Below are 27,406 nucleotides of genomic sequence, written 5' to 3'. Positions count from 1 at the left end.
GGACCATAAGGAAAGGGGTGTTAGAGGCGTTGGTTCCACATTACAATTAAAGAGATGGTTGGTGTCATGTGGGGACACATTGCAAGCAGGGCATACATTTTGTATGTCGGGGTTGATTCTGGATAGGTAAGAGTTTAACCTGTTACAGTATCCAGAACGAAGTTGAGCAAGAGTGACACGCGTTTCCCTGGGGAGTATGCGTTCCTCTTCTGCGAGTTCTGGATATTTTTCTTCAAGTACTGGATTCACCGGGCGATCCCCGACATAAAGGTCCGACGCCTGTCTATGGAGTTCACCAAGGACCTGCTTGTGTTTTTCCGCTTCATACGGCTGGGTTCTCAGGTGCCGTATTTCCTCAAAATGCTTACGGAGATAACTCCTTAGGCCCCTAGGCGGTGCTGGTTCGTCAATCAGATGTCCGTTGGGATGCCCAGGTTTCTGGGTATTCAACAGAAACTGTTTGGTCAGCATCTCATTTCTCTCCCTGATGGGGAGTATTCTCGCCTCATTATGCAGATGGTGTTCTGGGGACATAAGAAGACAGCCCGTGGCGATTCTGAGAGCAGTATTTTGGCAGGCCTGTAGTTTCTTCCAGTGGGTGGTTTTTAGGCTTGGCGACCATATGGGTGACGCGTAGCACGTAATCGGCTGGCTAATTGCTTTGTATGGGGTCAAGAGCGTTTCTTTATCTTTTCCCCAGGTACTGCCAGCAAGGGATTTGAGGATTTTATTACGGCTCTGAATTCTTGGAACAATTGCGGTTGCGTGCGCACCAAAATATAGATCCTGATCAAACGTCACACCCAAGATTTTGGGGTTTAGGACAGTCGGTAGCGTAGTGCCATCGACGTGGATGTTCAATATGGTCGACATTTGGGGCGTCCATGTTGTAAATAAGGTCGCGGAAGATTTAGTCGGTGACAATGACAGGTTTCGCGAGGCGAAAAAACTGGAGAGATCAGGGAGATAGCCGTTTATTTTATTGCATAGCTCATCGATCTTTGGGCCTGGGCCTGTGGCCATTATTGTGCAGTCATCGGCGTAGGAAACGATTGTGACTCCTTCCGGTGGTGAAGGTAGCTTAGATATGTAGAAATTAAACAAAAGCGGGGATAGGACACCACCCTGTGGCACCCCTTGTTTAATTCTCCTTTGTTTTGATGTTTCGTTTCTGAATTGCACCGATGCCTGCCGACCACCCAGATAATTTGCGGTCCACCTTTTAAGACATGGGGGAAGGGTAGACCCTTCCGGGTCTTCCAGTAACGAGCCATGGTTGACCGTATCAAAAGCTTTTGATAGGTCTAACGCTACGAGTACTGTTCTATGGTGGGGATATTGATTCAAACCGCAATTTATCTGGGTGCTAATGACATTTAGCGCGGAGGTAGTGCTATGGAGTTTTCTGAAGCCATGCTGATGAGGGGCTAGCTGCAAATGTGCTTGGAAATGAGGGAGCAAAATGGCTTCAAGCGTCTTTGCCACTGGCGATAGGAGAGATATCGGACGATATGACTCACCTACGTTAGCTGGTTTCCCAGGCTTTAGTAGCGGGACCACCTTGGCCATTTTCCATTTCTCGGGTATGACAAAGGTGGAAAGAGACAGGTTGAAGACATTCGCTAAATATTTTAAACCCTCTTTCCCTAGGTTTTTAAGCATCGGCATGGCTATGCAGTCTGGTCCCACTGCTTTGGATGGTTTAGCGCGACCAATGGCGTCCTCAACCTCTCTAGCGGTGATGGTAATTGGTGACGCGCTGAGTTTGTGTTTATGTGCACGTCTATTGGCTCTCCGTCTATCTTTGTCGACCGTAGGATGCATTATATATTGTCGGCAGAAAGCGCTCGCGCTTTTTTTCGCATCCGACAGCACCTTATCGCCAAAGGCGATGGAAACTTTGTCTTTGTGCTTAGTCGGATTCGATAGGGACTTTGCGGTGGACCAAAGTTTACCTACACCGGTAGAGAGGTTACAACCTCTTAGGTGCTCTTCCCATTTCGCCCGCTTGTGTTCGTCCACAAGCAATCTGATGCGTTGGTTTATATCCCTTATTTGGGGGTCGCCTGGATCAAGCTGTCTTATAAGGTCGTGTTCCCTCGCTAAGCTCGCGGCCTCCGCCGGGAAGTGGGGCCGGATTTCGGGAATTCTCCCGGCGGGAATGAAATGTGCCGAGGCGGATTCAATGACCTTACGGAAGGCACGCTCCCCTTGGCGGGCATCAGTCGGGATAGGGAGGGCAGCAAAGCTGCTGTCTGTTGCAGATTTATATTCTTCCCACTTTCCTTTTTTGAAGTTTATGAAAGTGCGTTTTTCGGTGACGATGAAGTCGGCGGTACGCTCGAACGAAATAAGTATGGGCAGGTGGTCGGATGCCAATGTTACCATCGGCTGCCAGTTGACGCAGTTTACGAGTTCTGCGCTCACGATTGAGATATCTGGCGAGCTATGACAGCTTCCTACCATACGTGTGGGGGCGTCTCCGTTAATTGGGATCTTCTCTCTCAGTTCGTCCATGCTCCAGGACGATATGACTTTACCTTTGCCCGAGCCCGCATTGGCATTATTCAGGAGGGTTCGTTTAGCTTACTGCTCTATCAATATATGCCGCGGGGTTAGATCGAGAAAGCTTCGACGCGCTGTTGTAGGGCATATGCGAATAGCTCCCGTTATGCACACATACCAGTCGTTGAGTTTATATTAGGCAAAGGGCGATCAACATCGATAACACTCCCGAAAACCTTCGGGGACATATACAGTTAGTGCTGTTAAGCCCAAGATCATAATCAATAAAAAAAATAAAAGAGGAAATGAAGAATGTCGAGTGGGTACTTCTAAAGCATAGCAAAAAATATTTGAAAATATACTTTATTAGAAATATTGAAGAATTCGAAAGTAAACCTTTTACTGCGATATACATACAAATGCGCTGCTTTTATTATTAAAATATTCATTTCTTAATCTATTTTAGTTATATTCTTAACAGTATATGATTCATTTTTCTTCCCTATGCCTTCATCGTTTTGATTTATTGATATCAGTTCAGAGCATTGAAAGAAACAGTAGCAACAAAATGATAGTGCTAGGTAATTTATAAAACCATTACCGTAAGCGTTAATCATTAAAGAAACACCCATTTCCGTACTTCCAATAAAAAAAACATTGGAAAATGCAGCAACAATAAAGAGCTGACTAAATATTATGGCATTAAAGCGTTGTGACAATTGCTGGCCCAACTTTTTTTCAAACCACCCTTTATAAAATTCAGAACACACTGCACATTTCAGACACTTCTCTGTAATCAAGCACAAAAAATTCATTACTGTCCATATCAGTATATCAGTCTGACATCCATGCCACATAAATATAAATGCAAACGTTAATACAGTGGAAACAAATTTCGTATAACCTGCTTGAACCAAAGGGTGATATATATAGTCGAAAAGAAACTCGTATAGCCCTTCATCAAAATGCTTCCACATGTTTGAATAATAGTGAATATGTCCAATGCATTGTGGTTTTCTTGGTGGCTGCATTCCATCGTAACGGGCAAAGGCAATACCTAATCCATACTTTACGAGGTAAGTCAAGAAAAAGAACTGGCCCAGGAAGTAACCAATAGCGTGACGACCGAATGGCGACTTCACCAGCTTTGCCATATTCGGTACCATGGCTATATAATGTACAAACAAGTACCTCATTCCCAACTCCAAACATAGCCACCAGAATAAAACTCGTAGTAATTCATATCCGAAATGCGAAAGTTTTCTATAGGGTCCTGTTGGCTGCTTCTCTACGTCAGGCATCACAATATATCGCTTATAATCTAAAAACGGACCATTGGCTAAGGTCGGAAAGTACAGTGTATATCCCAAAAAATGAGTAAGCGTTATAGGTTCCCAGAATGTCTTCTCTTTGTGTTTATGTCCTAAGAAAAAATGAGCAAAACTACAACAGCGTAGCAATGTCCAAAAAAGGATCACGCTGAGCATGTAAAAAATGGTCTGTTCTTCTTCGAACGGTGATTTAATATAAAATGCTAAGATATTCATCACAGCCACCCATAACGCCGTCACAAGCCATATAATTTTTTTGCTTCCAATGTAGGCAACTAAATAGAATATGATAAGCATTGCCAAGAGATAGGAGAGCATTTTTAGAGGAAAAATACTTAACAGTGAAGGAACTGATAAACAAGCAAATACGATACTCATTGTGCTTGCAGTTAAAAACAAACGCGCAACGGTTGTAGCAATGGCATGAAAAAGGTACCAATGCCAATTACGACGTAAATAATCGTTGAAAATATCTAATTCGTAGTTGTAAGGATCTCGCGAAAATCCTGAGTTTTGTTGTAATACTCCGCGTAGTTGCAATAATGTATATACTCCATACATGAGATAGGCAATGTAGACCCCAAAATATATACAAAATTCATGCCGGCAAAAATTTAATTGCTTAAAATTTCCTTTTTGCTTCTTTTCGGCGTTGGCCATCTTAGTATCAATTGTTATGCGCCTCGGTCACATATACATTGTCTTTGAATATATTTTGCTTGTATTGGCAAAAGAATTGTTCGACCCGCATTCACATATGGATAATATTATTATAATAATTATGACCAAATTAACCTTGATTATGATAGTTCTTGATTTTACTAGGGATAACATAATCGACACATTATGTCGAAAACGGATTAATAAATCTTCGACATTTTAGAATCGACTAATACTATGTCTACACGATCCAAGATTTCGGTAGTATGATTTCGTAAATTACATTCCTGTCCACACGATTATGCTTCTTCTTTTGCATGCCGAATTAAAACATTCAATACAAACATATTTTTTTTTTGGGGCTTTGAATACTCGTTTTGTGAGTATTGATAATGGCATGGATATTTATGTGTCCGCTATAGCGCCAGGTTGTACTCATGGTGGAACGACACAAGGTGGCAACATGGAACAGCTGATTATAAACTTTTTTTATTTGATTTGATACATCAACTTCCGCCGCAGTACAATTTTGACATTTGTCCATCGAATTTACAAAAACAAAGTACATGGGATTTTTATTTATGTTTGTAGGTATGTCACCATGCTGCCACCTTGTATCGTTCTGCCATGGTTGTACTTGGGTAGTGATGTATTTCCTTGGTTGTATGATGATTGATTTATTGTGATGTTTCTGCCACATTAGGGTGGAGGTGCAAAAGGTAATATATTTACAGATAATTACAAAACGATATTGTATTTTACAACTTGATAGTTACAATTAAAGCAGGGATGCACCTTAACGTTAAGCTAATCGTTTATCAAAAAATTTCCACCGTTTCCGTTGAAACACTTCGAAATATTATCGATAAAGAAACTATCAAGATAAATTGTATCTCGTTTTTAACCGAAACGAAAAGCTTTCGTTATCGTTAAAAACGTTAACAAAACCGTGATACTTTATGTTTGAATTGTGCTGGCAATGCTATAGCCATGGTGAAGCCGTAAGGTGGTAACAGCGAGCGGACATACACACACAAACTGCATGTAATTTGTTTGTGTAATTCGTTGGTGGTAATGTCAAAAATACTCTGAGGAATGTTCGTACTGTCAAAATTCATGAGAAAAGTTGCAATCAGCTTGGCTAATGCTTTCACCTTTAATGACTCCGCCATCAATCAGCTTTGCCAGCATAGTTTGAAATTAAAAATCAACATAAACGATTTGATTTCGTTTTGATATGGCAGAAAACGAAACAAAATCATTTCGTTAATTTGACGTTCTTAACGTTAATAAACGAAACGAAATGACTTTGTTTCGTTTATTAACGTTAATTATCTTAACGAAATGATATCTGTTCGTTGGTTAAGCATGCCTGAATTAAAGGCAATACAAACATATGTTTTTTGAAATTTGACAGCTAGTGCGGGCAGACCATCGAATATTTTGTGTAAATTGTAATCGAACGTAGAGTCGCTCAGTAAATTGCACATAATTTGGGTCCAAATTCGATGAAATTAAGAAGGGTAATTGTACAGTATAGGAACCCACCCTAAAATTGGGCCTTTTTTTTATTGGGGTATCAAAAGACGCGTATTCACGTCTAGATCAAGAATCCGAAAGCGGAAGTTAACTTTTTTTTAGCCGTTTAAAAGTTATGCGCGAAAAACTGGTTCGTCTTGCACATATGGTTCCCGCACATTTACAATCTTAAGCGCACAAATCACGTCCTGCTTTGTTTTTCGATAGATTAATACAATTTGATATTCACGAATTAGTGAAAAAAAGTTGTCTTATTTCTCTAATTAATATGCAATTAGGTAATAAAAATACAGAAAATGCACTCTAATCACTTGATTCGTTGTTGAAGAAAAACACCTGATGGTGAAGAGTGCTGCCAGATGAGCAATAATAGAAATTAACTGAACGAGAAATTACTCTTGCTTTTCTCAAGTCAGAATAATGGAAGGTGATAAATAGAGATAAACAATCAAGCTCTATGTATTTTGTTTTTGTAATTGTCTGAAGGGTTAGCAGTTCAAGGCTTAACTAAACATGCACAGTAATTCGGCGTAGAACACCTTTAGCCGATCCAACACCGGCTGCGCCATGCACAGTAATTCTGCGTAGAACACGTTTCTGCATAGGCGGCCTTCGGCCGCGCTTATAAAAAATAACCCTGGGCTACGCCATGCCAAGTCCGGGTGTGTGGTATAACCGTGGCTACCGCCACGGTGATGTCCTTCTGCGTAGTATACCCTTCTATATCTATCCTCTTTGACAGAAGTCTTTGGCGCGGATATAGTTTTGGTCTCCAAAGTGTTGGACCCACCTAGGGTAATTTTTTATAAGTGCGGCCGAAAGCCGCCAACGCAGAAAGGTGTTCTGCGCAAAAATACTATGGATCCCACCACCGGTTTCGGAGGGACCCGAGGGTCATTTTTTTGGTTTTTCGTTAATATATTTTGAACTAGTTAAAATTTTCGGTTTCGGATTATTAATACTGATGTCAAGACGCGTCGTTTGACACCACTCTCAAAATTTTGGACTGGGCTGACGTCAAGACGCGATGTTTTTTTTTAGTAAATGCATTTAATTTAGCGCATTATTTGGTAATAGGCTAGTTGAGGGGTCGACTGCTAATACGCTACCAAAAATATCGAGACAGGTGTCAAAAGACGCGTATTAATCTCGAGAACAATAATCCGATGGCGGAAAATAAAAATTTTATCTATGTCCGGAGATATTTGCAGCTGAAGTTGGCGATTTTCATGTGGTTGTTGTTGTGTTTGTACCCACAAAAAAAAATTTTCATCACCGTGGCGGTAGCCACGGTTATACCACACACCCGGAATTGGCACGGCGTAGCCCATGGTTATTTTTTTTATGCGCGGCCGAAGGCCCCCGGTTTCGGAGGTACCCGCGGGTCTTTTCGGTTTTTCGTTAATATCTTTTGAACGCGTTATTATTTTTATTTTCCGCCATCGGATTATCAATACTGATGTCAAGACGCGTCGCTTGACATCTCTCTCGATATATTTGGTAGCGTATTAGCAGTCGACCCCTCAACTAGACTATTACCAATTATTTCCCACAAAACACAAGAGCTGGTGTTTCTCTCCATTCCATTCGCCCATCACCAACACGCAGATTTTATAAAACTCAGCCAACCATATAGTTGAACCATAACAAGGCGAATCTATACCAGGTGGTAGCAAAGCGAATTCAATCAATTCGCCGTACAGATGAATGTCAAGTCAAAAGAAAATGTTCATAGATTTTGATTAACTGACACTTTGTTGTACAAGGCTTTGTATGGAAAATTATCAAGAAGAAGCAATCAGCTGATGTGATAACACCACCTATAATGAATTCGCCTTGAACCATAATTAAAACAGAACTATTACCATTCAACATTTGCGTGCGCGAACCACGTTTATTGATATTACTCGGCAGCACATACTTTTGTTTACATCTTCAATACAACCTTGCTCGCAATTTTGGATGAGAAGGCGCAACCATACTACAAGTCTACAAGTAGGATATGTAGCAGCACGCACATACACAGCCACGCTCACCTGATAAAATGCTTGGTCTTGTTTGTTTTTTTTTGTGGATGCTATTTGGCACTGTTGTACTCCTTAGGTCCAAGAAAAGTGTAGTAGCAGCTAACGAAAACTGAGTAAAATTTTTATTGTAAAATTACAAAGAAATATCCTTATTTACTTTCAAATGAGCACTTAATTACATCTCTCTTTAAAATCCTTTGTTTTTGACAATTTTAGTTAACAAATTGTGATACTTTATTACCGGGGACGATTGTTAAAACATGACCAAACCCGTTGGGGGAAGTATTAGTAGACGCGTTTTTGCCTCGCTTCCAATAATTCGAATACTTTTCGCCTTTGGACTATTGATAACAGGATAAAATGAGTATTTACATTTCTCTTTCCACATTTTTGGACGGGTTATTGCAGTCGACCTCGGTTTCAAACTGTTTTTCGCGGAGAACTTTTGAACGGGTAGAAAAACTTAGCAGCCGCGTTTGTACTCTTAATACTGAAATAACTACGCGTCCTCAGATACCCCAATTCAAGACTTTTGTATAATTTTTTGTAGGACCCATATAGGTGCACTACATTTTCATACTAAATTCGTTCAAAAAATTTACCATCACAGCAACCCATATCTGATAATCCGTTCCTTTTTTGTTTCCCTGCGTCGCTTTCCACGACAGCAACCCCTGTAATTTTGACACTTCATTCAGTGTCAAACGCATGTTCCACTGAGTTCCACAATAGTTTGACACTGACCGGAGTGTCAAACGGCAGTGTGTTCGAAAGAGAAAGGAATTGTTTCCTTCTCATACATATCATACTTTTAAACCTGTACTATGGGCGCAACCATTGTTTACTATAAAGTTTGGCAGCTTAAGTAGAGGTTATGTTGCGAATAGAGTGGAAGGCAGTGGACTAGGCAGTCGAATGTCATATAATGAAGAAATGGTGTTCGGAGTTTTTTCAAAGTTAAATAAAAAAATGATAAAAGCTTTAATATAAATAAAACTATTGTTTTAATAACAAAAAAAAAACGCCTTATATATTCTATATACATAAATTCGTAAGGATTATCTCACTTTAAAATTTGAATTAAATAATCTAAAGTTTTTTTTTGAAACTGAGTCGAGAACTGTGCGTGTGAATGTGCGAATTTTCACCGATCAGCTGTTAGTTGCGCTACTTGGTAAAATTTACAATGGGCGCAACACACGTGTGATTAAAGTTTTCTTATTTTTTGAGATCGTGGAAAAAAAATTATTGTTGTGGTTTACTTAAAATATGGATATAGTGAAGGAGGTATTGGAAAAGCAGCAACGTGCTTTAGATAAATATAAACCGATTACTGTTGATAAGCATTTGGAGGTTCGTCTGGATATTGGATCATTGCTTTGCACGGACCCCAACGATTTAGAAGATCTAGAATTGAGGTAAAAATACTGGTAATTCTTTACTTCAGCTCATAACTGCTGAAAATAATAAAATCTTCAACTTCCGCTTTCGGATTTATGATCCAGGGTTCAAAACGCGTCTTTTGACACCTCGATATTTTTGGACGAGTTGTGAGCTAAAGTAAAGAAGGTAAAATAACCTGATATTTTAAAATGTGTATGCTTTTTAGAAATAACAAAGAGCAATACTTACTCCGTTTAACCCGCGAAAACACACAGTTGCTTATTAATGCAATATGGGAGCTGCCCACTGAGCGCATAGATGAATGTATTGTAGCGAAGTTGCCTCAGCCTACAACTGTTTTACCGCGCCTACGTAAAATTCCTGGACCTAAGCCGCTAACTAAATGGGAAAAATTTGCTAAAGAGAAAGGCATTAAGAAAAAGAAGAAAGATAAAAAGAAATACGATGAAGTGCTGGATGTGAGTTTAGTATTATTATTAATTTTAGCAAAAGCCCGAACCACATTTAAGTCTAAATTACTACCAACCTCCTATTATTAATAAAAACGTGGGTAATTCTATACGAAAACATGACAATGCTAATACGCGTCCAAAAATATCGAAAGAGGTGTAAAAAGCGTATTGACAGCGACAACAATAATTCGAAGGCGGAAAATAAAAATTTTAGCTCGTTCAAAATGACCCTGGAGCGCTCTGAAACAGGGGGTGGGATCCATCGTATTTTTGCGCAGAACACTTTTCTGCATTGGCGGCCTTCGGCCGCGCTTAAAAAAAATTTACCTGGGTGGGTCCAACACCGGTTTGGAGGCCGAAACTATATCCGCGCATAATACCGACAGTTTTTGTTTTGTGGGTAAAACAAAATCATCAAAACTACAACAAACACATGCAAATTTTTAATTTCTTTTGCAAATATCTCTTGACAGACCCATCATTTTTGACCTCCGCTTTCGGATTAGCGATTCCTGATCCAAAACGCGACTTTAGAGACCCCTCTTGATATTTTTGGACGTGTATTAAAAGTGTCGTGCTGTCATAGAATTACCGTTGAAAACCGAGAAAGCCATCATATAGGTAAGTCCATGGGATACCGTCCCTATGGTGTGAACGAGTAGGATATCATTTTTACCTTAAAGCCCAATTAACCCATTCTTCCGTAGGGAACTGAGTATTCAACAATATTTTCCATACAACCTCAATCGAAAGAGTTGCACCGAAGCTCGGATTTTCGCTATATATACATACCTTAATATTTTGTTTATAAAAAGTAAAAGATGAAGCCTAATTTAAGATATGTTTGAAAAACGCGTATTTAGTGGTTGCTACTAACGCTTGGGAATTATGTTCATCACCCATTTCGATATTTTATAAGACGGTTAATGAATTGTACGTTAGAAGCATTTGCGTAAGTCACGTTCGAGCTCTAGTTGATAACTGGTATGCTTCTCAAATCTCAAGCGTTATTTTTCAATCTAGGCTCAACCTGAGAATCATAGCGTTCTTGGCAAAGACGCAAGCACGGGATTGAAGGAATTGATAAGCGCAATACAAAGCTTTATAGCTTCAAAGCTTCCGCAACCCAATTGACAGCCTCATCTTCGCGACGGGAAGGGGATGGTCTAGAAGACGAGAAAAATGTCGGAAATAAGTGCTTCGCTCAGATCATTCGCCGGCAACATTTTTAAACATTACAATTGTAAAAAACCAATGTTTAGGGCTATCCATCCTCCTTTTTATTATTTTCTGATTTTCTTTTTTCTATACAGAAATGGGTGCCAACTTATGGCTACAAACGTGCTGACGCTGAACGAGAGAAGGAATGGGTTCTAGAAGTTCCTAAGAATGTTGATCCAAATGAAGACATGTTCCAGAAAAAAATAGACTTACGTAATGAAAAAGTCGCTAAGAACGAGATACAACGTATGAAAAACATTGTACGAGCTAAGAAGGTGGAAGTCCCACGAAGTGGATATTTTGGCCCAGAAGTTGCTTCATCAGGACAGTTGCTTACTGCAGTCACTGTCGCCAAGTCATCTACAGCTTCTGTAGGGAAATTCCAAGACAAATTACCTAAAGAGAGAGAAGCGCGTGGAATTGGTGTGAAAGAATTGATACCTGGGGCAAAACGTAAAGCTTCACATATTAGTGCCCAGCCAGAAAAAGAAGTAAATTTAGGCTTGATTAAGAGCGTGCTTAACAAGACGCCAAAGTTCGATATAGAAAAGGCAATTTCCTTACAAAAGAATGAAGATAAACTCGAGTAAGTTAATCAAACTAAGATCCGGGTTTTCAGTGCGAGTCTAAAACTACAGTTGAAGTTGACTAGACTAAGCCTGCCACATTGGCAGTTTATACTAAGATGAGCGCAAAATTTTTGGAAAAATTTAGCTGAAGTTTCAACTTGCACTAAAAATCCGGGCATGAGAGTTAAATTCGTTGTACATAGTATGTGTAATTAATGATTTAAATTCCAGACGTGATGCTAATCCAACGACTAAAAAGGGTAAACAAGGAGGAAAGAAAGCTAAACATAGTGGAAAAGGTGGCAAAAAACCTAAAGGAGGTAGAGGACAAAGAGCTCCTGGAAAAAAAGGAACCGTTGGTAGAAAAAGGAGATAAATATTATCATAATTTGTGTGCATACACAAGATTTTATATTTCAGTAAATGTAAGTTGTAATAAAAAAATATATATATAATAAAAACATTCAAATGTTTGCATGCATGCATACATATCGCTCATTAACTTCAATAGTGTCATAACTCAAAAACATGATTTTTGACTTAACAACGTATAAACGTGCTCAATATCAAATGGCTGCTGGAAAAAAGGACCTGTTGGTAGAAAAAGGAGATAAATATTATCATAATTTGTGTATATACCCAAGATTTTATATTTAAGTAAATGTAAGTTATAATCAAAAAAAAAAAAATATTAAAATTTTTAAAATATTTGTATTTAAGTATTCGGGCATCTTTACTTTTTTAACAATAGCATGCACACATATCGCTCATTAACTTCAATAATGTCATAACTCAAAAACATGATTTTTGACTTAATGTATAAACGTACTCAATATCATTATCTATGTTGTAAAAGTTGCCTATATATGTGCATAATATGGCAGTTGAAATCTTTGAATGGGTCTCCTGAAAAAATGTTTTTTTGAGTTATGACACTATTGAAGTAAATGTATCTTAAATCGATATATCGCAAGTTTTGATATTTTCGCCGCCAATGTATTGATATAAGTGCGCTTACCAAGGATCCCGATCTATGTACAGGAGTGACTTGGGGTTTTTTCCGACCAAGGGCTGTCATTTCAGTGTAACCCCATTTAATTTGTTGCGTCCCTCCACTAATTGTCTCCTTCCCAGCAGATTCTTTCAGCGGGACTGCGCCGTTCTCATGTGCCGGGGAGTCATCGAACCCAATCCCAATCCCAGTCCAGAAAATTGGTTTTTCTCATATACCACTCTGTGTAGAACAACCTATTTTATCCCGACATCGGCCGCAGGGGCAATGTCAACGCCAACGTATATTCGGTCAGACGATGTGGCATTAGAAATTATCAACATCTACATCCCTTCTGTTAAATGCAGCCCCAGTGGATATCACCCTTACATCAGTGGCCATCGCACTGGTGAAACTTTGCTTATTCTTGGCGATTTAAATGCCCACCACGATCTGACGAAGGCACCCCACACGAACGCTTACAGAGTTAATTCAGAAAAAGAAATTAAAATATTTTAACCCCTCATACTGAAGCTAACTCCGAGTTAAAAAGATATCTTGCTGTTCTACAAGTGGACCGAAGAAAACGGTATCTACCAATCGATTTTAAAGTAACATTCCTATGGACTGTACACTTGATACTCGCTTTCCAAGGCAGCCGGCTCTATGTACCGGAGCGACTCGGAATTTTTCCCGACCAAGGACTATCATTTCAGTGTAACCCCATTTAATTTGTCACGTCCCTCCCACAAATTGCCATCCTCCCAGCAGATCCTTGCAGGGGGACTGCGCCATACTCCTGCTCCGGGAAGGTATCGAATCCAATCCGGGCCCTACACCCAGGGCCGTAGAGAGAAAATCCGGGCCCGGGACTAAACAATTTACGGGCCCCTATAAAAAAACACTAATACATTTGATTAATTTGAAATAGTGACGTCTCATTCATGAATCATTATTGATGGATTACATCAAAAAAAAATGTTTGCCACATCAACTAAATGATTTTTGGACTAAGAGCTGAATATAAAATTAACAGAATATTTACTAATGTAAAGTAGAGCCCAGCAAATGCAACCCTGCTGATATTAACAAGAATGCATACCTGCATTCATGGAGAAGATGTACTAAAATATATTTATAGAAAACCGCGACTAACTTCTGGATATGAAGGGCGTCACTTTATAAGTTTAAACCAACGAAGAACGATATGGATAAAATTGGATAAGCTGAGCAAAAATTGAAATAAACAGATATATTCAATAAAACCCTTAAAAATCGAGTTTTTATACTATTTATACTATTTTATTGTAACGTAGATATAAAATTCTCTTTTAACAGCCACATATTGTTTCAAATAATCTTTTCTAGTTATTTGGTAACATTTTAATACATTTCTTATAAATTTAATGATGATTATAAATTTTAATTATTCAATATAGAAGGTTCCAATATCAAAGAGTGGCTTTTATTGCTTTTTTCGCTGCAAATTTTTTTATAAACTATCAAAATTTAACTGCCTTGCCAAAACGGATTCAACACAAAGCGTGGGAAGTCCTGAAACTCGCTATTGAGATGAACACGATATATGAAAGTTTTTGATTCTTGCAAGGACGCTGAAGGAACATTCTGCACTAGCTACAGTGACAGGTATAGTGCAAAAGATACGTAAAGCAACACAAATGTTGGGGAAAATTGTATACAGATTTTGAACATAGATGGCATTTAGCAATTCCAATGGTGACAGACCTTTATCGTAAATGTGTTTCAAGTGAATTATATCGCATTATAAGCTTTGAGAAATATCGGACTTGTATTTTCCGACAAATTTTGCTGCGATCGCCCGAACCGTAGTTTCATCCATGTCTTCAAATTGCCACAAAAAGGAAAACGTCTCGTTCAAATTTCTCATAGATACAAGTCGTTCAGTAATGCCAGTGATTACCGAATCAAATCCCAGCAGACTTTCGTATGCTGAGCGTGCACAAGTACAGACTATTATCGAGGAACTTAGACAAGAGGGGGTGATATGGCCCAGCGATTCTCCATATGCATCCGCTATTGTATTGGTAAAAAAGAATACTGGTCAAACACGAATGTGCGTGGATTATCGGACATTAAATAAGATAACCGCCAGAGACAATTATCCCTTACCTCTGATTGAAGACTGTATCGAATATCTAGAAGATGAGACGTTTTTCTCGGTGCTTGATCTAAAGAGTGGGTTTCACCAAGTGCAAATGGCTCCGGAGGCGATCAAATTCACAGCGTTTGTAACTCCTAATGGTCAATACGAATACTTCAAAATACCTTTCGGTTTGAAAAATGCTCCTGCCGTATTCCAGCGCTTCATTAATAATATCTTCCGAGATTTGATTGACGATAGCAAAATCATTATTTACATGGATGACATTCTTGTCGCCACTGAAAATTTCGACCAACATAAAAATTTACTGCAGTTAGTGTTAAAACGACTTTCCCTTCGAAGCTTGAAGCTTAACTTGGAAAAATGTAAGTTCTGTTATGGCGAAATCGACTATTTAGGGTATACGGTGGCCCGATCTGGAATCTTGCCGAATAACTCCCACATAAAAAGTATACAGAATTTTCCGATACCAACCAACCCAAAACAACTTCAATCATGCCTTGGCCTGTTTTCGTACTTCCCACGGTTTGTGCCGTCTTTCTCTCAGATCGCTAAACCCCTGCAGAACCTGCTTAGGGGAATTCGAATTTTCATTTTGACGACAAATGCACTGCGGGCTTTTACGAACTTAAGTCCAGGCTTGTGAAGAGCCCAGCCCTGGCTATATATAATCCAAAACGGGTAACTGAACTCCACTGCGATGCTAGTAGCGTCGGGTTCGGAGCCATTCTTCTGCAGCGACAGGAAGACAACAAATTCTACCCCATATCTTATTTTTCTAAAACCGCTTCGGGTGCTGAATCCAAATACCACAGTTTTGAACTTGAAACCCTCTCGATAATATACGCTCTTAGGAGGTTCAGACCCTACTTGGAGGGTATACCGTTTATTATAATAACAGATTGCAATTCCTTGACAATGACCCTAGAGAGAAGGCAACTTAACTCGCGAATAGCTAGGTGGGCCCTTGAACTTCAAAACTATAACTATAGTATACGGCATAGGAAAAGGGGCCTCCATGGGCCATGTGGATGCATTGAGCAGAAGGGAGATTGCTGTAATTATAAATAAAAGTGATGTAGATTTCCAACGGTAGGTTGCTCAGGAGCGGGATGAGAACATCAAGGTCGGGGAGAAAGAAGATTTAATTGAGTACGAGTTGGTAGACGGAGTTGTGTACAAGACGAAATTAAATTACAAAAAGGCCCTTTACGTACCCAGCGAGATGGAACAGAACGTTATACGTGCGATTCATTAGAAGTTAGGTCACCTGTCAGTAGACAAAACGGTGAATAAGCTGTGCCTCTACTACTGGTTCCCAAATATGAAGACGAAAGTGTAAGGGTTTATTGCGAACTGGCTGAAGTGTATTATGTATGCGAATCCCCCTCATGCCAGGGAGAGGACTTTGTACCCCATTCCCAAAACTCCGCTCCCATTCGACACTATCCATATAGACCACTTTGGTCCGTTACCATCCCTTAAGTCAAAGCGAAAAAATATTCTTGTAGTTAGCACGCCTTTACGAAATTTGTCAAACTTTATCCGACTAACTCCACCAGCACACGAGAGGTTATCGCTTGCCTCGAAAAATATTTTAACTATTATAGTCGACCAAGGCGGATCATAAGTGATAGGGGAACATGCTTCACTTCCTTGGAGTTTGGTTCCTTTCTCATGAAGAATAATATATGCCACACAAAGATTGCCGTTGCGTCTCCGAAAGCCAACGGCCAGGTTGAGAGGGTAAATAGGGTGTTGAAAACCATGTTAGGAAAGATGGCGGATGAAGTGAACCATGATGACTGGGTTAGAAAATTACTTGAGGTAGAATACGCCATTAACAATTCTAAACATAGTACTTGTTGTGACTCGCCAAGCAGACTTTTGTTTGGTGTCGAACAAAGAGGCGTCATAGTGGACGAGTTCACTGAGTTTTTTGAAGACAAAGTATGTCACGATGAGGAACGAGATTTGGAGAAAATACGCAAGGAGGCTTCCGAGTTTATTAGAGCCAAACAAAAGTACGATAGCAAGCGATCTCCCAAAACGCACCCCACGACTAAGACTTATAGCGTAGGTGAATACGTTGTCATAAGAAATGTCGATACAACCGGTGGAGTTTACAAAAAAACTGATACCACGATATAAAGGTCCATATGTGATTCAAAAAGCACTGGGAAACGATAGATATGTAATTAGAGATATAAGTTGTAACGAAGCTGAATGCTCCTGCCCCGGTGCTTCTTCAATAAGTGCTTGGGATATACTCGCCGTGTCCAAGGTTCACTTACAATAAATTTGTAATTCGGGACACCATGCAAATCGTTTTCACATATAATTCACTTAATTTCTTTAACTCTCTTTTATCTATGAAAAGAATCTAATGAAAGAAAGGTATGCATATGTTCTTCATTTCGCGTTATGCTTGCTCTATGCTTAGTGGTGGGCTAACGGTCCTCGTTTCCCGTTAGGACGCATTGCTGGTCGTTGCCTGGGTGTGTGTAAATGCATTTCTCTGACGCCCTGCTTTGGCGTGTCTCTCGTACGGCTAGCGACTGCGCTGTCTCGGCTGCGGCTTATGTCTGTGCGTCTGCGTGCGTGTGTGTATCTGTAGTATGGTTGACGTCGTGTATGTGCATAACTCTGCTGCGGTCAACGTAGTGTGCCTGCGGCCAGCGTCGTATGTTAGCGTAGTGCGGTTGCGTAGCGCTGTTGCGGCCAGCGTCGTAGGTTATCGTGACTCTGTTGTGGCCAACGTAGTATGTTCGCGTAGTGCTGTTGCGGCCAGCGTAGTATGTTTACGTAGCGCTGTTGTGGCCCGCGTCGTATGATGGCGTGACTCTGCTGTGGCCAACGTCGTATGTTTGCGTATGGCTGCTGTGGCGCGGTCACCTTCGGCGCAGGCGGGCGGACGTCACCTGTTCGCGGGTGCGCGTTACTGTGGCAGAGCCGTTGCTTACGAAGTCTCAAGCGGTGTTTGGTGGTATAACCGACACATTCACCACTTGAGGCCACGACTTACTCCTGTGAAAAGATCTCTCCAGATGGTACAACCGATACCTTCGAGATGCGCTCCACTGGTAGCTCCGGTCAGCTGTGGCGCGGTCACCGTCGGCACAGGCGGGCGGACGTCGCCTGTTCGCGGGTGCGCGTTACTGTGGTAGGGCCGTTGCTTACGAAGTCTCAAGCGGTGTTTGGTGGTATAACTGACATTCACCACTCGAGGCCACGACTCACTCCTATGAAAGGACCTCTCCGAATGGTACAACCGATACCTCCGAGGGACGCTCCACTTGTAGCTCCGGTCACGACCACAGCTCCGTGCTAACTAACTCCTGTACTGCTGTGTCGCTGCTTTTATAGCTGTTGTGTTTGGTGTTGCTAGCTCAATTGGTTGCGTTGCCATGGTTACCGTGTTGCTATTAAATGTTGCGAACCCTCGTTGTGTTGCTGAGACTTGTTAGTTTGTTGTGTTGCTATTAAGTGTTGTGATTGCTAGTCGTGTTGCTGAGACTTGTTGGTTTGTCGTGTTGCTAGGGCCTTTTGTGACTGGGTGTTGTGTTAAGGCTGTGTTGAATACGTTGTGGGGTCGTTTTGTGTGGGCCAAATTAATGGCCCCCCACTTCGGAGAGTCGGCCCTCGGTATCCAGTAATCGTATGCGCGCCTTGCTTTTCACTATGGTGACCTGGTACTTCTCTGTAACGAATCGTATTCGGGAGTGGGCTTTGCCTTCGGCGATGCGTCAGAGTGTGTCCCGTACTTTGTGGTGGTTTAATGAAGCGTGCGACGTCAGAGTACGTGTTTGCGCGTGTAGTTGCACGCATGTTGTTGTCGTCGCCGCCTGTAGTGTGTAATGGTGTAATGATGCGTGCGACGTCAGCGTACGTGTTTGCGCGTATAGTTGCACGCATGTTGCTGACGTCGGCGCCAGTAGCTCCTTCCAGCAGTACGGCCCTAGAGCGTTTTGCTTCCTCCTCCTCGTAGCGCTGGCGCATACGCTTGACGCTGTTGGCCAGTTTAGCGTTATAGTTCTGCATTGTAGATTGTTGGTTTATGAAAAAAAAAATTCGTAGCAAAAGAAAACGTTGTTGTCACCTCGGTGGTTTGCGATAGAATGACCGGTGCTTGCTTATCCTTGATATTAATTAATAATTTAAAAATTGTTTTCCCTGAATTTATTTTAATTTCCCGCGATGATCTCTGCTGCATGATATGCCTTTAACTCTGCGATGTTGACCATTTTCTGCTTTCCTCCGTTGGGTTTTCGTATTTTAAGTATCACTGTGGACACATATCCTAGGATTTGGTAGGGTCCGTCATATTTGGGGGCCAACTTTGCTGCGAAATTTCCCCGGCCTTGTAGAGATGGTGTTCCTTTGCGAGCACTAGTTCGCCGACTACAGGGGTTCATTTTCTCCGTCGTAGATTTTAATGCCGTACTTGATCTGCCGCCGCTCGTTCCATGTTCTGCCTCACTATTCTGAATGCCTCTTGCATTCTGTCGGATTTTTCTTCTGCCGTGGTGGGGGCTGTGACCGTCCCCAGGTTGACTTCGTCAAACAATGCCCCTGGTAGTCGCGGCTCCCGTCCTTGTACGAGGAAAGCTGGACTGTATCCCGTGGACGCGGTCGCACTGGTTTTGATGGCCAGATCGATATCTGGGAGAAAGTCGTCCCATCTGTTGTGCTGTGATCTGGTGAGTTGCGCTATGATCCTCTTGACTATTCTGTTCGCCCGTTGGGTTTTCTTGTGGTGTGTAGGGCGCCGTGAATTGTTGTCGTATCCCCATTTCCCTGAGGTAACGCTGCCACATTGTGTTGGTGAACTGAACGCCGTTGTCAGATATTAGTATCTTGGGAGCACCAAACTTGCGAGGATGCGTTCTCTGAACGCGCGGCGAAGGCCCTCTGCTATAGCACGCCTCATGGGGACAAATTCCACCCATTTGCTGAAGCGGTCGAAAAATACTAATAGCATCGGGTTCCCGTGTGTGGATCGTGGGAGTGGTCCGACGAAATCGACGCATACCGTGGCGAATGGCTCTTGGGACACCTGTGTGAGCATCTTTCCAGCTGGCTTTTGCTGTGCTTCCTTGTATTTCTGGCAAGACTCGCTCTGTCGTATATATCGACTGATGTCCCGAAACATTCCGGGCCAGTAATACCGGTTGGCAATCCGCGCTAACGTCCGGCGGATGCCCATGAGTCCAGCGCTTGGGATGCCGTGGTTTTCTTCTAATACTCGTTGTCGCAGTGGTGTGGGTACAAAAATTTCCAAGGGACCGCTTCTTCATCGTGTGACCGGCAGGGAATATGGCGGTACAGTTGTCCATCTTGTATTATGTAGTCGGCATATTTTTCCGGGTTGGTGCGTACTTCGCCGACGCGCTTGTGCCACCACTTGCATTGTGGCTCTGTTGTCGTTGTAAGCCGTATGCGATCCGCCTCGCCTTGTGTGTCGTCGTTAATTCGATTAAAGTTGTCGTGCTGGTGGTGTTACATTCTGAATGGTTCCTGACGTGGCTCCAGGGGTGTCATACCTGGCGTTACTCGTTCTCGGTGGTGTTATACTCTGAATAGTTCCTGACGTGTCTCCAGGGGTATTGTACCTGGCATTACTCGTACTCGCTGGGGTTATACTCTGAATAGTTCCAGGGGTGTCGTACCTGGCGTTACTCGTTCTCGCTGGTGTTATGCTCTGAATAGTCCCAGGGGTGTCGTACCTGGCGTTACTCGTACTTGTTCTCGCTGGTGTTATACTCTGAATAGTCCCAGGGGTGTCGTACCTGGCGTTGCTCGTTCTCGTTCTTGCTGGTGTTATACTCTGAATAGTCCCAGGGGTGTCGTACCTGGCGTTACTCGCTCTCGCTGCTGTTATACTCTGAATAGTCCCAGGGGTGTCGTACCTGGCGTTACTCATTCTCGCTGGTGTTATACTCTGAATAGTCCCAGGGGTGTCGTACCTGGCGTTCCTCGTACTCGTTCTCGCTGGTGTTATACTCTGAATAGTTTCTAACGTGGCTCCAGGATGCGGTGTGTGCTGAGCAAGGGGCCTGGTTAGCACGAGGTAGCCTTATCCACATGATATGGTGGCTCCCATGCTTCCTAGCGTATCCAGGCCCAGTATGACGTCGTCGATCGCCTCGGGCATGACGTGTAAAACTGTGTGGAGTGACGCTTCTCCGAGGCGTACCTCAGTCCTTATGGCGTCGAAGATTGTGGTGCTAGTCCCGTTTGCCATCGTTATTTTGATGGCCACTCTCACCATTTCTCCGTTTCCAGAGTTTACTACACGTTCTGCAAGGCTGCTCGAAACGAAGCTTCTCTATGCCCCTGTATCGATGACCGCCTCGGCTGATTCCGCGCCGAGCCTGGCTACGGCGTAAAGGCGCCCATGCCCTTGGTACATTACCACTGCCGATTCGGCGCTGGGTTCTTTGGGGTCACTGCGCCTTCTTCTTCGTGAAGCCCTCTGTCGTTTCCCTGTCGTCGACGGCAGCATTCGATTGTGCGTATATCACTGCGGCCACACAGCAAAAATTTTCAGTGGGTTTCGGCATCTATTGGCGTAATGTCCTTCTTCGCCGCACCTCCTGCATACGTTGTTGGGGTCGTTGGGTTGTTCGGTGGTGGTGGTGCAGGTTTAGGTGGTGATACCAGGTTCGTGTCACTTGCGATGTGTCACGTAACTTCGCGGTGGTGCCCGCCTGATGGTCTTCGATAATCCTCACGTATGCTCTCGTATTCCTCGGCAAGGGTTAAGAGTTCCGCGTGATTGGTGAAGTCCCTCCGACGGATGTAAAGTTGGTAGTCGGGGTGGCTGTTACGGAAGATTCGTTCCAATCGCTGTTCGCTGGTGTATCCTGCGTGTCTCATCAAGCTCTGTATCGCTAGCACGTAGTCCTTATACTTCTCCTTGATATGCTGCTTCCGTTGGCGTATGTCGTCCTCGAGACGCTCGAAATACCTGACTGGTAGGAAGAACCGTAAAAAATCCTTTTTGAAGCTTGTCCACCTTTCCCAGTGTGCATTGTTATTGCGATACCACTGCAGCGCGGGGCCCCCTAGTAGCTCGGGCATGGTTTTTGTTAGGAGATCCACTTCGGCTAACTCCCCCAAATCGTTTTCACATATAATTCACTTTATTTCTTTAACTATATATATTTTATAACTATAATGAAAAGAATGTAATAAAAGAAAGGTATGCATATGTTCTTCACTTCGCGTTATGCTTGCTCTATGATTAGTGGTGGGCTAACGGTCCTCGTGTCCCGTTAGGGCGCCTTGCTGGTCGTTGCCTGGGTGTGTGTAAATGTGTTTCTCAAACGCCCTGCGTCGGCGTGTCTCTCGTACGGATAGCGACTGCGCTGTCTCGGCTGCGGCTTATGTCAATGCATCTGCGTGCGTGTGTGTATCTCTAGGATGGTTGACGTCGTGTGTGTGCGTAACTCTGCTGCGGTCAACGTAGTGTGCTTGCGTAGCGCTGTTGCGGCCAGCGTCGTAGGTTATCGTGACTCTACTGTGGCCAACGTAGTATGTTTGCGTAGTGCTGTTGCGGCCAGCATATTGTGTTTACGTAGCGCTGTTGTGGGCCGCGTCGTATGTTGGCGTGACTCTGCTATGGCCAACGTCGTATGCTTGCGTATGGCTGCTGTGGCGGTTGGCGCAGGCGGGCGGACGTCACCTGTTCGCGTTACTGTGGCAGAGCCGTTGCTTACGAAGTCTCAAGCGGTGTATGGTGGTATAACCGACACATTCACCACTTGAGGCCACGACTTACTCCTATGAAACGATCTCCAGATGGTACAACCGATACCTTCGAGATGCGCTCCACTGGTAGCTCTGGTCTGCTGTGGCGCGGTCACCGTCGGCACAGGCGGGCCGACGTCGCCTGTTCGCGGGTGCGCGTTACTGTGGTAGGGCCGTTGCTTACGAAGTCTCAAGCGGTCTTTGGTGGTATAACCGACACATTCACCACTTGAGGCCACGACACTCCTATGAAAGGACCTCTCCGGATGGTACAACCGATACCTTCGAGGGACGCTCCACTGGTAGCTTCGGTCACGACCACAGCTCCGTGCTAACTAAAGCCCCCATTACTGATACTTAGCATAGACTTGACTTGACTTGGCGTAAACTTGGCAACTTAGCCACGGTTATACTCCACTTGTCGCATAAAATCTGGCATCATAATCAGTGTTGAAATTTATTTTTAAATAAATGTCAATTTGTATGACAAAATGTCAAAATGAAATGGAAACAAACAAATGGCATCTCAAAATGTAAACGTCACTTAGAACTTACATAGAAAATCAAAATTCAACAGACTTCTAAGTCAAGTTAAGTTTTGAGTAATCAGTAACATGCAATGTTCATTTAACAGAACTGTAAGTGACAGTTAGCAAGCCAAGTCAAGTCTATGCTAAGTATCAGTAATGGAGCCTTAACTCCTGAACTGCTGTGTCGCTCCTTTTATAGCTGTTGTGTTTGGTGTTGCTAGCTCAAATGGTTGCGTTGCCATGGTTACCGTGTTACTATTAAATGTTACGAACGCTCGTTGTGTTGCTGAGACTTGTTAGTTTGTTGTGTTGCTATTAAGTGTTGTGATTGCTAGTCGTGTTGCTGAGACTTGTTGATTTGTCGTGTTGCTAGGGCCTTTTGTGACTGGGTGTTGTGTTAAGGCTGTGTTGAATATGTTGTGGGGTCGTTTTGTGTGGGCCAAATTAATGGTGTTTTATTTGGTCCTCACAAAGTAACTGCCAACTGACTCAACTCCCATACGATGGTATAGTTGAAGCACATCGAATTCGAAAATGGCTGCAACCACCGGCAGAGTCTGCTGATGAACCAGAATGTGATCCGTTGGGGATCGAGGTCGATCCTTTGTCAGAATTGGCCGAGTTGTGAAGTACAGCCCAGAAAATGCAACCCTGCTGATACTAACAAGAATGCATACCTGCATTCATAGAGAAGATGTACTAAAATATATTAATATAAAACTGCGACTAACTTCTGGATATGAAGGGCGTCACTTTATAAGTTTAAACCAACGTAGAACGATCTGGATAACATTGGATAAGCTGAGCAAAAATTTAAATAAACAGATATATTCAACAAAACCCTTAAAAAAATCGAGTTTTTATACTATTTATACTATTTTATTGTAACGTAGAAATAAAATTCTCTTTTAACAGCCACATATTGTTTCAAATAATCTTTTCTAGTTATTTGGTAACATTTTAATACATTTCTTATAAATTTAATGATGATTATAAATTTTAATTATTCAAATAGAAGGTTCGAATATCAAAGAGTGGCTTTTCTTGCTTTTTTCGCTGCAAATTTTTTTATAATAATATCAAAATTTAACTGTCTTGCCAAAACGGATTCAACACAAAGCGTGGCAAGTCCCGAAAGTGGCTCTTTAGATGAACACGATCTATGAAAGTTTTTGATTCTTGAAAGGACGCTGAAGGAACATTCTGCACTAGCTACAGTGACAGGTATAGTGCAAAAGATGCGTAAAGCAACACAAATGTTGGGGAAAATTGTATACAGATTTTGAACATAGATGGCATTTAGCAATTCCAATGGTGACAGACCTTTATCGTAAATGTGTTTCAAGTGAATTATATCGCATTCTAAGCTTTGAGAAATGTCGGACTTGTATTTTCCTACACATTTTGCTGAGAAAGCCCGAACCGTAGTTTCATCCATGTCTTCAAATTGCCACAAAAAGGAAAACGTCTCGTTCAAATTTCTCATAGATACAAATCGTTCAGTAATGCCAGTGAATACCGAATCAACGATCACCAAGAATGTATTGTTTTTAAAATCAGACTGGATCATCCGTAATCACCTCATTTCCATTATCTTCAAATCGTATTTTGGGTTTTCTCTTACGAATATCCGGAAACTTTGTCGAGATGTTCAATTGAATAACAACTGTTTTGCATTCGTTTACAATTGTCTCCCATTGGTTCCTGATTAACTTCAAAGCAGGTTATAAGGCATCTAGATGTCGCGGTGCCCCCCATAAAATCAGAAAACAAAAATTCCGAAACACATTTTTTCAGAAAACATTAGTCAGAACCCATTTTCAGAAAGACAAAATTCAGAAGTCAAATTTTAGAAGGCAAAATTCAGAAGTCAAAATTCAAAAAATAATCAGACGACAGAAAAAACATTAAATTTTTCTCAAAATTCAGAAACGTTTATTTATTTGGAAGGAATTATGTACATATAAAAAAAAAGTAGTAAAATCTAAAATTTTATATTGTGTGCAATAGCAAGCATGTAATTAATTAAATCCTTTTGCGTTTATCTTTTTCAAATGTATTTACAATATTAAAAAAAAAACGAAGTCTTTATATTTTATCTTGCGTTTCCGATATGGCTCGCCTCCAGTTGTTTTGTTTCTGTTATTGGATGTTAGTTTTTTATTTTAGGGTTTTGTTAATAGCCTTATAAGTTTATCTTAACTTTCTGGATTAATTATTGAGCTCAAGGCCGCAAGGATAAATAAAACACCATGTATTTTGGGGTATTATAATTTATATAATTGATCTATCAAGTACATTGATTTCTTCCTGATGATGGTTTCAGATTGAAACCGAAATATCGACCAATTATATAAATTATAATACCACAAAATACATGGTGTTTTTTATTTTATTTATGAAATTAAATATGTTAGGGTATGTCTCAAACGCACATCGAATGACGCTGTGCCAGCTTTAGATAAAATTATTTGTACGGCCTTCACCCAATGGTGATATTATATACATATATTCCATAATTCGATTGGATATGACGCCTTCTTTCGACGTTGCTGTGTTCCAGGCTAAACAAAATTTCAGAAGTCAAAATTCAGAAAATAATCAGACAGCAAAAAAACAACGTTTTGCGCAAAATTTGACTTCTTAATTTTAATTTCTGAAATTTGTCTTCGGAATATTGATTTCTGACTTTTTGTTTCCGGATTTTTGACTTCTGAATTTTGGCTTTCTGAAAAAAGCGTTCTGACTAATGTTTTCTGGAAAAATATGTTTTCGAATTTTTGTTTTCTGAATTTATGGGGGGAACTAGATGTCGGACCTCAACATCTATGTTGGCGTCTCTAGGTTGGAGTACGACGTTTTTTTCATTAATGGTAGTCAGTATTTTGAACAAAATTGAGGATAGCAAGATACATTCGAACTTGTTGATGTACTTGAGAATGCCGGCAATATCTCCGTATGCTTGTGCAGTCAAATTTAGCTTAAATAATGCGTTTATGCTTGTGGTAATAATACTGGAACATGGTTTTCTGCCTCAATTCTAGCCGAACACCTAGTGTCTGAAAGATTGGGAAGAGAGCTCGGTACATTTTTTTGAGGATGTCCCATCGTTGTGGACTGCTGCTGAAAATAGTAAAACATTTTTGTGCAACTCCGAAGAAAGTAATTGCTGCCGTACAACATTCTGCAGCATCAACACCACATAAATTCAGACTGTGGGTTTTACAAGGCGAGTAATCAGCATTCGAGTTTTTGTCGAGAATGTGACGTTGTCCTCCGTTGTAAGCTCCTTTTCTATTGGCGCCGTTATCGCACCCTTGTACGACAATCTTTTAATGGGATTTTATGTTTACCTAGAGTATGACAAATTAGCGATTTCTTGACCAGTTTTTTGGTTACAATCCACGAAAGCCAAAACCCGTCCTTGAATTGTAAAATTTGTTACTTTCGAACTGAAATGGAGGTAGCGCAAAATGAACGTGGTATGTTCAACGTGACCAGGATCGGACGTAACATAAACGATATTAGCAAAATTCTTGGATTTCTTGCGTTGACCTAATATAGTTCCCTTCACGTGTTTTGCACAAATTTCTGTAAACTCGTTCTAAATGTCTGGGGAAAGGTAGTGAGCTTGTAAACGTTTGTGCTGCTGTTGTGAAATCGTAACTTTCTCCAAAAGATCTCTAAGTATCGGATCATCGGCTTATGAGTTCTAAGCTGCCCAAAAAATTTCCATTGATTCGTTCACCAAGATATATACTTTCGCCTTTGAAAGTTAGGCCTCTTTCACCCAAAAATAAAATAGTGTCCAAAATTCTATATAAAATTTCTTTCCACTTTTGAGTTTCAGTGATTAGCTGTTCATTGATAAGTGTATCAACTGTAGCCTCCTTTTGAGTTAAATTTTGTAAAGATCGCCAATGAATATAACATTTAATGTGATCTTGAGTATTTTCTTGTGCTGGCAGTTTAGCGTATAGCTTCTTCCACACTTGCAATTTCGAATATCCGACAGGACAACAAATTTTAGGTCGATTTAAAGTATAGGAGCTGAACAGACGACATGGTAGGCAATAAAAAGTATTGTTCTGGCACGTGGAAAAATAACAGGACACTTTTGATGACCTCGACGAATTATTTCGTTGACATTTTCAGATCGCAAAAACTCGTTATTCACGGTACCGATATCGAAGTCTTTTCTTTTGGTGGTATTGTTGGAAGACCTTTTGAAGATGAAACTTCATCAGTGTCACCACGAAACTTTACGATTTCGGAATCATGT

At 41.5% G+C, this 27,406-nt stretch overlaps 2 protein-coding genes across 4 annotated transcripts in view; one reads left to right on the top strand and one right to left on the bottom strand.

Moving 5' to 3' along the window:
- Positions 1–2,915: 2,915 nt before the first annotated feature.
- rasp (protein-cysteine N-palmitoyltransferase Rasp) lies at positions 2,916–4,918 on the bottom strand. Its single transcript, XM_067792200.1, has one exon. The coding sequence runs from the start codon at positions 4,494–4,496 to the stop codon at positions 2,958–2,960; it is 1,539 nt and encodes a 512-aa protein (XP_067648301.1). The 5' UTR covers positions 4,497–4,918; the 3' UTR covers positions 2,916–2,957.
- Positions 4,919–9,231: 4,313 nt separating this feature from the next.
- Positions 9,232–27,406, top strand: part of LOC137254089 (ribosome biogenesis regulatory protein homolog) — a 93,109-nt gene continuing 74,934 nt past the window's right edge. The window contains exons 1-5 of one of the 3 annotated variants that reach the window (XM_067791795.1): positions 9,232–9,480; positions 9,672–9,924; positions 11,232–11,725; positions 11,940–12,133; positions 12,220–12,403. In XM_067791795.1, coding sequence (XP_067647896.1) covers positions 9,332–9,480; positions 9,672–9,924; positions 11,232–11,725; positions 11,940–12,084 — 1,041 coding nt within the window. In that variant the 5' untranslated portion in view covers positions 9,232–9,331 and the 3' untranslated portion in view covers positions 12,085–12,133; positions 12,220–12,403. The other 2 variants (XM_067791796.1, XM_067791794.1) reach the window with 2 other exon arrangements.

Source organism: Eurosta solidaginis, chromosome 5, assembly GCF_040869045.1.
Source record: "Eurosta solidaginis isolate ZX-2024a chromosome 5, ASM4086904v1, whole genome shotgun sequence".
Taxonomy (NCBI): domain Eukaryota; kingdom Metazoa; phylum Arthropoda; class Insecta; order Diptera; family Tephritidae; genus Eurosta; species Eurosta solidaginis.
This window is presented reverse-complemented; position numbering and strand designations above follow the sequence as displayed.